General features: G+C 42.5%; 1 protein-coding gene and 1 long non-coding RNA gene across 2 annotated transcripts in view; both read right to left on the bottom strand.

Annotated features, from left to right (window-relative positions):
* Positions 1 to 1,746: 1,746 nt before the first annotated feature.
* LOC139172813 (uncharacterized) lies at positions 1,747 to 3,222 on the bottom strand. Its single transcript, XR_011559938.1, has 2 exons — positions 2,958 to 3,222; positions 1,747 to 2,920 (listed from the first exon to the last, which is right to left on the bottom strand). It is a non-coding gene; the product is annotated as an uncharacterized lncRNA (long non-coding RNA).
* A 2,182-nt stretch (positions 3,223 to 5,404) lies between these two features.
* The window catches only part of SV2B (synaptic vesicle glycoprotein 2B), an 87,630-nt gene continuing 81,182 nt past the window's right edge, over positions 5,405 to 11,852 (bottom strand). Inside the window, exons 10-13 of the mRNA XM_070763510.1 lie at positions 11,592 to 11,725; positions 8,803 to 9,003; positions 7,809 to 7,968; positions 5,405 to 6,081 (exon numbers count right to left, since the gene is read on the bottom strand). Of these exons, the coding sequence (XP_070619611.1) occupies positions 5,898 to 6,081; positions 7,809 to 7,968; positions 8,803 to 9,003; positions 11,592 to 11,725 (679 nt within the window). The 3' untranslated portion in view covers positions 5,405 to 5,897. The remainder of the gene's footprint in view (positions 6,082 to 7,808; positions 7,969 to 8,802; positions 9,004 to 11,591; positions 11,726 to 11,852) is intronic.

Here is an 11,852-nt window from a genome sequence, read left to right as displayed (position 1 = left end):
CACAACTACCAATTACAGGCATTCTTCAACTTACAACCACAACTGAGCCCGGAATTCCCATTGCTTAGGCAAGACAGTTGTTGAATGAGGTTTGCCCAATTTTATGACTTTTCTTGCCACGTTCGTTAAGTGAATCACTGCAGTTTTTGTTAGTAGCCCAGTTGTTATGTGAATCTGTGGCTTCCCCCTTGACTTTGCTCACCAGATGTTTGCAAAAAGTGATCACAGGGACATGTTGCCCCGTATCCAAACAGTATCCCTTGACCTTGGGAATGCTGTAATAGTCGTGTGAAAAATAGTCCTAAGTCACTTTTTTCAGAGCCGCTGCAACTTCGAGCAGTCACTGAACCAATGGCCGTAAACCAAGGACTAACCGTAGAAGGCTTGGAAAGGGGGAAATTGAGTTATAGTACCAGAGTATTAGATACCTAGCACCACAATTAGGATCTGTCCTATGATGGAGGGTTAGAAAACTAAAACTCCATTCTGGATAGCCAGACCCACCACAAAACTCCTTCCACAATGGTCCCAATTTAAATCTAAGTATCTAATGATTTTAAATGCCTCCTAGCTATGAGGATTATCCGGAGAGTAAGGTTGCAAGGCACGTAGCTCTTGCGGGGAATGTTCACGACGAGGGACGTTGGTTCCATCCATCTGCACAGGAACGCCCTCGCCTCTTCGTAACGTTGCCTCTCTCATTATAAAGAGAGGCAACGTTATTTTCCTGATAAAACCTATCAGGAAAGACTTCATGAACTTAATCTGTAGAGTCTGGAGGACAGTAGGAAAAGAAGGGACGTGATCGAAACATTTAAATAAGTTAAAGGGTTAATAGGAAAGTGAACAGAAGAACAAGGGGGCACAATCTGAGGTTAGATCAGAAGCAACGTGAGAAAATATTATTTGACTGAAAGAGTAGTAGATGCATGAAACAAACTTCCAGCAGACGTGGTTGGCAAATCCACAGTCACTGAATTTAAACATGCCTGGGATAAACATATATCTATCCTAAGATAAAATACAGGAAATAGTAAAAGGGCAGACTAGATAGAAACATAGAAACATAGAAGACTGGCGGCAGAAAAAGACCTCATGGTCCATCTAGTCTGCCCTTATACTATTTCCTGTGTTTTATCTTAGGATGGATATATGTTTATCCCAGGCATGTTTAAATTCAGTTACTGTGGATTTGCCAACCACGTCTGCTGGAAGTTTGTTCCAAGGATCTACTACTCTTTCAGTGAAATAATATTTCCTCACGTTGCTTTTGATCTTTCCCCCAACTAACTTCAGATTGTGTCCCCTTGTTCTTGTGTTCACTTTCCTATTAAAAACACTTCTCTCCTGAACCTTATTTAACCCTTTAACATATTTAAATGTTTTGATCATGTCCCCCCTTTCCCTTCTGTCCTCCACACTATACAGATTGAGTTCATGAAGTCTTTCCTGATACGTTTTATGCTTAAGACCTTCCACCATTCTTGTAGCCCGTCTTTCGACCCGTTCAATTTTGTCAATATCTTTTTGTAGGTGAGGTCTCCAGATATGGACCATGAGGTCTTTTTTCTGCCGTCAATCTTCTATGTTTCTATAGCCACTTCCCTGTATAAAATCTTTACCTTCACCATTAAAATTCCCCCCACCTTGTCGCTCCAGCCCTTCCTGGCTGCCAGGCTGGGAAAGGTGGTACAAAATGATCGGTCAGCCGGGTGGTTTCTGCAAAATCTACAACGGACGCCGAGCTTCGATTGACCCATTTGGTCTGTATTTATTGCAATCTCGTTGCCCGACATGAAATTCAAGGATAACGCATATACATTCTAGGGAGGTGGATACAGAAGGTAAAGTAGGTGGGTTTTTCTCCTCCCCTCCCCCAAGGATGAATATCTAAAGAAAATGTAAGTGGGGGTAGTGAGCGCATCTATTCCATAACACGTGGTTTGTTTGTTTTTTCAATGTACACGTAATGCTACAGCTACAGGCCCCACAAATTAATGGGGAGATGTATTAATATACAAGTTGCAGGCTGGGTATAAAACGAGTCCATCAGAAGTGCAGGAGAACATCACACGAGGGAATGGGGAGATTTAGGTCTGGCTTCTGGACCCCATCCGCGTCCATTTTTGATTTCCTAAGAGTGGACCAGACCATATGGCTTTTTTTGATATTTAAGACAACAGGGAGGAAGCAGCTGGGACCTCAAAGCTCATTGAAAAAATGCCCGAGAACACTGAACATGCATCAGCTGGCCAGAATATAACTGAGTCTTATCTATGCCATAGGTATCATTATGGTTATGCTGGTCTTTGACTCATAATGAAGATTTGATTTGATTGGTGTATCTTTACAATGTTTTGCTTAGCTTGTTTTCATTTTTATGGCATTTCTCTGAAGATGGCTTCTTTTCCCCACCTGATATTTGTTCGTCTTTTGGAAGCAAAACTGTGAAGCAATATTTGTCAATGATCACCGAGAGAAATGTCCGCAGCGAACCTTCTGCAAACTGCCTCCCAAAACAGGATATAAGTATCGTGAGAGGTCTTTGGAATTCGGGCGAGGATGAACATTTCATGAAAAGCATCCGGTCCCTTGCTTTGTCACCTCTGAGTGGTTTTTTTGGCTACCTTGGTGATAGCCCAAGGTCAAAACTCCACGTCCCTCAACTTCAGGCCATCTGTAATGGTCACTCGGTCTTTTCTTCGCAATCGCAATCTCTTGCCATCTCCATCCATGGATGGTGTGCCTCTCGATGCCTGCAAGATGCCTTTGCCCTAGACACCAGTGTGGACTTCCCTCCAGGCCTCCTAAAGTTGACCATGGTGTGGAATACTTGAGAACAAAAGTCCCCAAACTTGGCAACTTTAAGACTTGTGGACGTCAGCTCCTAGAATTCTCCAGCCAGCATAGCCTTGTGGACCTCAGCTCCTAGACTTGTGGACTTCAGTCTTGTGGACTTCAGCTCCTAGACTTGTGGACTTCAGCTCCTAGACTTGTGGACTTCAGTCTTGTGAACTTCAGCTCCTAGACTTGTGGACTTCAGTCTTGTGGACTTCAGCTCCTAGATTTGTGAACTTCAGCTCCTAGACTTGTGGACTTCAGTCGTGTGGACTTCAGCTCCTAGACTTGTGGACTTCAGTCTTGTGGACTTCACTCCTAGAATAAGACTTGTGGACTTCAACTCCTAGAGTTGGCTGGAGACTTCTAAGAGTTGAAGTCCACAAGTCTTAAGGTTGCCAAGTTTGAAGACCTTTGGCCTGAGCAATGTCAGAGTTACAGGTTTACTCCTCCTGAAAATCTATTTTTTCTCTAGCCCAGTGATCTCCAACCTTGGCGACTTTAAGATAGAAAAGCTGGCTGAGGAATTCTGGGAGTTGGAGTCCACGAGTCTTAAAAGTTGCCAAGGTTGGAGACCCCCTGCTCTAGTCGATGATGCATTTTCAGTCTGTACTGCAAAGAAACATCTAGTGGCTGCGGTCCTCGGAGGATGGGAATGACCATGCCCCAATGCTTTACTTTGCACTAACTCCAGTTACAATGGACACCTATCAATAATTCAACTATTGCCATGCATTCATATGGCTATAGTGCATAACAGTTTCCAATAGTTCTATATGTTCTACATTGATGAATCAAGTCCTTGCCCCTCTTTGTGGAGTAGAAGAAGGGCATATTTGGTTCTGGAAAACAGCATTCAGATGGAACCAGTTCAAGCAAAGACAGTAACAAAACCCCCCCATCATTTTGTAGAAATATTGCCCAATAGAGTACTAGAAGACTATCCAATGAGTTAAATTAACATTAGCAGCACTTTCTCTTCCTACTTCAGAGCCCGTTGCAGGAATTAAAATATCCATGGGGAAAAATTGGAAGCATTTTGCTTTGTTTGAGACCATCAGTGAGAATGAAATGAGTTGTTTATTCAGAGTATGTGTGGCATTGTGTGTGGGTATATGTGTGTGTGTGAACATGCATACTTCAGAACGGTGTGTGTATTTGTTTGCATGTGCATATATATAATATATATAATGCAAGTACAGGCCAGACTTTTGCAAACTGAATACAAAATCTAGAGCAGTGTTTCCCAACCTTGGCAACTTGAAGATATTTGGACTTCAACTCCCAGAATTCCCCAGCCAGCAAATGGTGGCTGGGGAATTCTGGGAGTTGAAGTCCAGATATCTTCAAGTTGCCAAGGTTGGGAAACATTGATCTAAAGGACCTGAGTAAAGGGTTGGATTTAAATGGCCTTTGATTTCTTCAATTCCATAAAAAAGAAAAGGGGTTGGTTTATTCTGGGACAACAGGAGGAGAGGCTGAGCAAGCCTCCCTGAAAATATAGGCAGGGTTACTTTAGGATCCCCCAAATAAGACTCTACCTGCTGTTAAATGTGGGGCTGACGGCTGACATTTTCCCAAAAGAATTCTCTGAACCTTTGACGGGGTGGATGTTTTCTCAGCCTTGGCAACTTGAAGACGTGTGGTCTTCCATCCCCAGAATTGAGCTTGGGGAGTGGAAGAACTCATATATCTTGAAATTGCCAAAGTTGAGAAGCTCTGGACTAGGGATTCAACTGCAAGTTTAGCACCTGGGACATCCAGGTTCAAATTTCTCCTCTGTGGAAAGGCATGGGGGGGGGGCAGAGGCCAGTGAGTCTACCTAAACCCAACCTAAAAAAAAAAAAAGAAGGATTGGGGGTTTTTTTCATGGGGGAAAATTGGAAGGAGTGTTATGTATTCTACCTTGCTTTTGGAGAAAGGAGAAAATAGATGATGGAATATAGAGAATAGATAAGTAGATAGATAGATAGATAGATAGATAGATAGATAGATAGATAGATAGATAGATAGATAGATAGGTAGGTAGGTAGGTAGGTAGGTAGGTAGGTAGGTAGGTAGGTAGGTAGGTAGATAGATAGATAGATAGATAGATAGATAGATAGATGGTGGATGGATGGATGGATAGATAGATCGATAGAAAAATGGATAGATATATAGATGATAGATGGAAAGATAGATAGATAGATATAAATAGATAGATGGATGGATGGTAGGTAGGTAGGTAGGTAGGTAGATAGGTAGATACTGCAAATTAGATAAATAAATGGATTGGATGGATGGATAGATGGAGAAGGAGAGAGAGAGATTAGATGGATGGATGGAATGGATGGATTAGATGGAATGGATAGATAGATGGATGGATGGAAGGATGGAAGGAAGGATGGATGGATGAACAGATAGATAGGTAGGTAGATAGGTAGATAGGTAGATAGGTAGATAGGTAGATAGATAGGTAGGTAGGTAGATGGATAGATAGATAGATAGATATAGATAGATAGATAGATAGATAGATAGATAGATAGATAGATAGATAGATAGATACTGCAAATTAGATAAATGAATGGATTGGATGGATAGATGGAGAAGGAGAGAGAGAGAGAGAGATTAGATGGATGGATGGAATGGATGGATTAGATGGAATGGATAGATAGATAGATAGATAGATAGATAGATAGATAGATAGAGATAGATAGATTTAAAAAATTCCTTGAAAACTCTAGAAATGCAGATATCAAGCTATATTGATATCTATCTTGATGCCTATACATTCCTTTTAATGTAGAATTTCTCCAATCTAGTAGGTTATGGTGGCTACTGATTAGAACTTTGCACATATTGGTCAGGGAGGGGCTGTATCATGTATTTTGCCTGGCTGTGTGGGCTCCACCATCGCTACACAACGGTCCTAGAATCGAGGTTTTTAACCTTCCTTCAATAGAAAGTCTATTCTTCTCCCTCTTTCTCCACAAAATACGAGGTATCGGCAGAGAAACATTGGTAGGTGTTTTGATCTCCTTCTCTGTAGGATGGCGTGCTGCATTTCATCCTGCAGCTGCTCACATCAGGACTTGTTCCCGCGTGTCTGGCAGCCGGAGGGAAAGGAGGCCTCCTCCAACCAAAGCAGAAGAAGCCAGAAGGATGGGGATCACTTTGGTGATCCCAACAAAAGAAGCGAAGATGGAGTTCCCCAAGATGGCCCCCACTTTACAGACGCCGGTGAGTATCCCAAAGGCTGTGGCTCTAGAGAAGAAGGAGAGAAAACCAGAGAAAGGTTTCAGAATTCAAAAGCCAGAGACCCAAGGCTCAATTGTTTCAACATCTGTACGGAATATGGCTTTCAATGCAAAATGCACAATGCAAAAAAGGATGGAGACTCTAGAAAAACTGCAGAGAAGAGCAACAAAGATGATCAGGGAAATGGAGGCTAAAACATATGAAGGAGGGAGGGAGGAAGGAAGAGGGAAGGAAGGAAGGAAGAGGGAGGGAAGGAAGGAAGAGGGAGGGAAGGAAGGAAGAGAGAGGGAAGGGACGAAGGAAGGAAGAGGGAGGGAGGGAAGGAAGGAAGAGGGAAGGAAGGAAGGAAGAGGGAAGGAAGGAAGGAAGGAAGAGGGAGGGAAGGAAGGAATCCTAGAAGAAATGCAGAGAAGAGCAACAAAGATGATCAGGGAAATGGAGGCTAAAACATATGAAGGAGGGAGGGAGGAAGGAAGAGGGAAGGAAGGAAGGAGGAGGGAGGGAGGGAAGGAAGGAAGGAAGAGGGAGGGAAGGAAGGAAGAGGGAGGGAAGGAAGGAAGAGAGAGGGAAGGAACGAAGGAAGGAAGAGGGAGGGAGGGAAGGAAGGAAGGAAGGAAGGAAGGAAGAGGGAAGGAAGGAAGAGGCAGGGAAGGAAGGAAGGAATCCTAGAAGAAATGCAGAGAAGAGCAACAAAGATGATCAGGGAAATGGAGGCTAAAACATATGAAGGAGGAAGAGAGGGAGGGAGGAAGGAAGGAAGGAAGGAAGGGACCCTAGAAGAAGTGCAGAGAAGAGCAACAAAGATGATCAGGGGCCTGGAGGCTAAAACATATGAAGAGCAGTTGCAGGAACTGGGCATGGCTAATTTAATGAAAAGAAGGACTAAGGGAGACATAATAGCAGTCTTCCAACATCTCACGGGTTGTCACAAAGAAGAGGGAGTCAAGCTTTTCTCCAAAGCACCTGAGGGTAGAACAAGAAGCAATGGGTGGAAACTAAACAAGGAGAAAAGGGACTTAGAACTAAGGAGAAATTTCCTGAACAATTAACTAAGGAGAAATATCCTGACATTAAATCAATTAACCAGTGGATCAGAAGTTGCCTCCAGAAGTTGTGAATGCGCCAACAGTAGAAGTTTTTAAGAAGATGTTGGATAACCATCTATCTGAAGTAGCATAGGGTTTTCTTGCTAAGGCAGAGGGTTGGACTAGAAGACCTCCAAGGTCCCTTCCAACTCTGTTGTTATTGTTGTTGTTGTTGTTGTTGTTGTTATCATTATCATATTTCAATTCCATAAAATATTTATAATGGTTATTTCACCTTCCTGGGCATATAACTATATGAGTAATTATAAGAATATAAGACATAACTTTTCCCCACAAAACAGGCTGAAAATTTGGGTGCGTCTTATCCTCCGAATTTAATTTTGCAAACTAGATGTGAGAAAGGGGAAGTTGGCCAGATTCCTGAGCGGTGCTTTCAAGCAAAACACATTTTGCATGACTCGACTAAAGCATAGGCTAGGACAGTGTTTTCCAACCTAGGCAACCTGAAGATATCTGGACTTCAACACCCAGAATTCCCCAGCCAGCATTCGCTGGCTGGGGAACTCTGGGAGTTGAAGTCCAGATATCTTCAAGTTGTCGAGCTTGGGAAACACTGGGCTAGGATACAACCTACTGAAAGTTGGAAACTAGGATTCTCCAGAAAAGAGGTCGTAGAAAACGCATCACCTTTTATGGGTGGGGTACAGCTCTACGGAGATGACGTTCAAGGCATTCCAGGCGGCGATGCTTGTGCCACAAAAGAGGCACTGCCACCCGATCATCGCTGACTCGCTTTGGCCAAAGAACAAGAAGAAACAGCACACTGCCGAGATCAGCATGGAGCCCCCTGCAAAAGAGAGAGAGAGAGAGTTCATATAGAAACTCAGAGACATATAAAACTCATGGCAGCAAATGTCTAGTGAGTAGTGATGGGCGAACCAAACCCGCACAATTCAGGTCCGTACCGAATTTTGCGGTGTTCAGTATGCCGAAGACGAACCCAAAATTTTTTCAAACTTCAGGCAAAGTTCGGGGTCGTGTTCAGCGTTCGGAGCTTTGACGTCACCGGCAGGTTGCTAAGGACGCCAAGGTGATCACTTCCTGGATTCCATGATCACCTTGGCGTCCTTAGCAACCTGCCGGTGACGTCCAAGCTCCGTCCCCGGAATCTCTTCGTGGGAGGGATTCCTTGTTCGGGTTCGAGCTCGGGTTTGGTTCGGGTTTGGACGAATTTTGCGTAAAGTTCGGCCGAACGTGCCAAACCCGAACACCGTTGGGTTCACCCATCACTACTAGTGAGCCAACAAGTCTTGTTGAAGATGATTGTTCCAGGGGGACAAGTGGACAGCTCCACTTTCTTAGGAAGTGGGTGGGGGTTTTTCCCCCTACCCCGAGGGATTTTGCATTGTTTGTCCATTGTTTTATTTGTTTGTTGGATTTCTATGCCGTCCACAACATAGAAAATATACAGTACAATGGTACCTCTACTTAAGAACACGTCTACTTCAGAACTTTTCTATATCTTCTCCTCTACTTTTATATCTTTTCTTTATATATAATACTTCATGTCTATCCTCTTCAATGTGTATTGTGTATTGGACAAAATAAATAAATAAAAATAAATAAAAGACATGGTGGTCCTGACATGAAAAGACTACTAGACCCATCCTTCCCCACTCACCGATCATTTTGATTCTTCCTAATTTGTCCATCAGCAGAGCCGAGATGATATTTCCAGGCAAGACGGAAAGGCTGCCCAAGAAACTGACGAGGTAAATGAGGAAATCATTGTCTTCCTCAAAATCCATCTGGCAGCCCTTCTTCTGCCCGTAGTAAGTCACGTTGACCAATTCGCAGTCGATGAATTTATACTTGTAGAGATCTGCGGGAAGGAAACAATGGATGACCATCATGGAACAGCTTTCAAAGCAAGTGAGAAATCTCAGATTCCTGGAGAGAGGCGTTCACGGCAAGGGAAAAAAATTATTTGGAGGGGGGGGAAATGCATATTTCTCATGGGGTAGGGGTCACAGTGTTCTGAATTTCTGAGACAATTTTAACGAATGAGGGGATGGTGCAAAGGATCTTCCATGAGGTCTTGTGGAATCTTGATAACTCCCGTATTTTTCGGACTATAAGACACAACTTTTTTCCTCCCTAAAAAGAGATTGACAATTTGGGTGCGTCTTATACACTGAATGTAGGTTTCCCAAAGCTTTTTTTGTTTTTCCCCAGCCCTGACAAGACGCTAACAATTTTCCGGGCTTGCAAGCTTGTTTTCATTGTTACTCCAAAGTTTTTTTCCCCCCAGCCCTAGTCTTTACAGGAGGGGTCCTCAAAGTTGGCAACTTTAAGACTTTATTTATTTATTTTGTCCAATACACAATGAGGGTTTTAGTGGGTATATATCTATATACACATAGTAAAATACATGATGAAGGTTATAGAGGAGATACTCATAGTAAAATATATCTAAGAGATAATAGAAAAGAAGGTATAGGAATAGAACGTATCAATGAAAGAATAGAAGAAGAGATATAGGAATAGAAGAAAGGTATAGGAGATATAGGAGAGCAAAAGGACAGGGGACGGAAGGCACTCTAGTGCACTTGTACTCGCCCCTTACTGACCTCTTAGGAATCTGGATAGGTCAACCGTAGATAATCTAAGGGTAAAGTGTTGGGGGTTTGGGGATGACACTATGGAGTCCGGTAATGAGTTCCACTTGGTTACTGAAGTCATATTTTTTACAGTCAAGTTTGGAGTGGTTAATATTAAGTTTAAATCTGTTGTGTGCTCTTGTGTGGTTGTGGTTGAAGCTGAAGTAGTCGCCGACAGGCAGGACGTTGCAGCATATGATCTTGTGGGCAATACTTAGATCTTGTTTAAGGCGTCTTAATTCTAAACTTTCTAGGCCCAGGATTGAAAGTCTAGTCTCATAGGGTATTTTGTTTCGATTGGAGGAGTGAAGGGCTCTTCTGGTGAAGCATCTTTGGACATTTTCAAGGGTGTTAATGTCTGAGATGCGATTCCAAACAGATGAGCTGTATTCGAGGATGGGCCTGGAAACAGCTGTGCTGGCTGGAGAATTCTGGGAGTTGAAGTCCACAAGTCTTAAAGTTGCCAACTTTGAGGACCCCTGCTTTACAGGCTTGTTTTAATTGCTATTCTCTCCGAAAAAGTTTTTCCCCCCAGCCCTAACCAGGGGATAAAATAATGTGCTGAAGCTAAGCAGACTAAGGACACTAACCAAATAAATATTCCTCCCCCAAAATTAAGGTGCATCTTATACTCTGAAAAATAGGATAGGTCTCCAGAATTCTTCAGACATTTTTTACCTTCACATCTTGCTGGCATTTGCAGGACTGGTATTTATTTATTTATTCATTCATTCGATTTTTTTTAACGCCGCCCCTCTCCTTAGACTCGGGGCAGCTTACAACATGTTAGCAATAGCACTTTTTCAACATAGAAACATAGAAGACTGACGGCAGAAAAAGACCTCATGGTCCATCTAGTCTGCCCTTATATTATTTTCTGTATTTTATCTTAGGATGGATGTATGTTTATCCCAGGCATGTTTAAATTCAGTGACTGTGGATTTACCAAACATGTCTGCTGGAAGTTTGTTCCAATGATCTACTACTCTTTCAGTAAAATAATATTTTCTCACGTTGTTTCTGATCTTTCCCCCAACTAACCTCACATTGTGCCCCCTTGTTCTTGTGTACACTTTCCTATTAAAAACACTTCCCTCCTGAACCTTATTTAACCCTTTAACATATTTAAATGTTTCAATCATGTCCCCCTCTTTCCCTTCTGTCCTCCAGACTATACAAATTGAGTTCATTAAGTCTTTCCTAATAAGTTTTATGCTTAAGACCTTCCACCATTTTTGTAACCCGTCTTTGGACCCGTTCAATTTTATCAATATCTTTTTGTAGGCGAGGTCTCCAGAACTGAATACAGTATTCCAAATGTGGTCTAACCAGTGCTCTATACAGCAGGATCACAATCTCCCTCTCCCTTCTTGTTATACCTCTAGCTATGCAGCCAAGCCTTCTACTTGCTTTCCCTGACTGCACTGTTCACCCATTTCGAGACTGTCAGAAATCACTACCACTAAATCTTTTTCTTCTGAAGTTTTTGCTAGCACAGAACTGCCAATACAATACTCAGATTGAGGATTCCTTTTGCCCAAGTGCATTGTTTTACATTTGGAAACATTAAACTGCAGTTTCCAATGCTTTGACCACTTATCTAGTAAAGCTAAATCATTTGCCATATTACAGACGCCTCCAGGAATATCAACCCTATTGCACACTTTAGAGTCATCGGCAAATAGGCAAACCTTCCCTACCAAACCTTCCCCTATCTCACTCACAAACATATTAAAAAGAATAGGACCCAGAACAGACCCTTGTGGCACACCACTTGTAACCAATCTCTGCTCAGAATACTCCACATTACCTGTGTCGTAGAAGGTGATATTTATAAGAGTGCTCTTTTTGAAGTAGGTCTCGCTGGATGTCACGTCTTCAAAATGACAGTCCTCAAAGAGGGAGTTGTCAAAAGTCACATCACGCATTTTCATTTGGACGAACCTGAGGATGGACAAGAGCTAAGAGCTTGCCAACATGCCTCAAACCTTTTTATTAGCAAAGAGCAGAAGGTAAGAAATACATCAGGCTACAGAAACTATCCAAGATGCAATTAAGTTAAATCAAGATT

This window comes from Erythrolamprus reginae, chromosome 10, assembly GCF_031021105.1.
Source record: "Erythrolamprus reginae isolate rEryReg1 chromosome 10, rEryReg1.hap1, whole genome shotgun sequence".
Lineage (NCBI taxonomy): Eukaryota > Metazoa > Chordata > Lepidosauria > Squamata > Dipsadidae > Erythrolamprus > Erythrolamprus reginae.
This window is presented reverse-complemented; position numbering and strand designations above follow the sequence as displayed.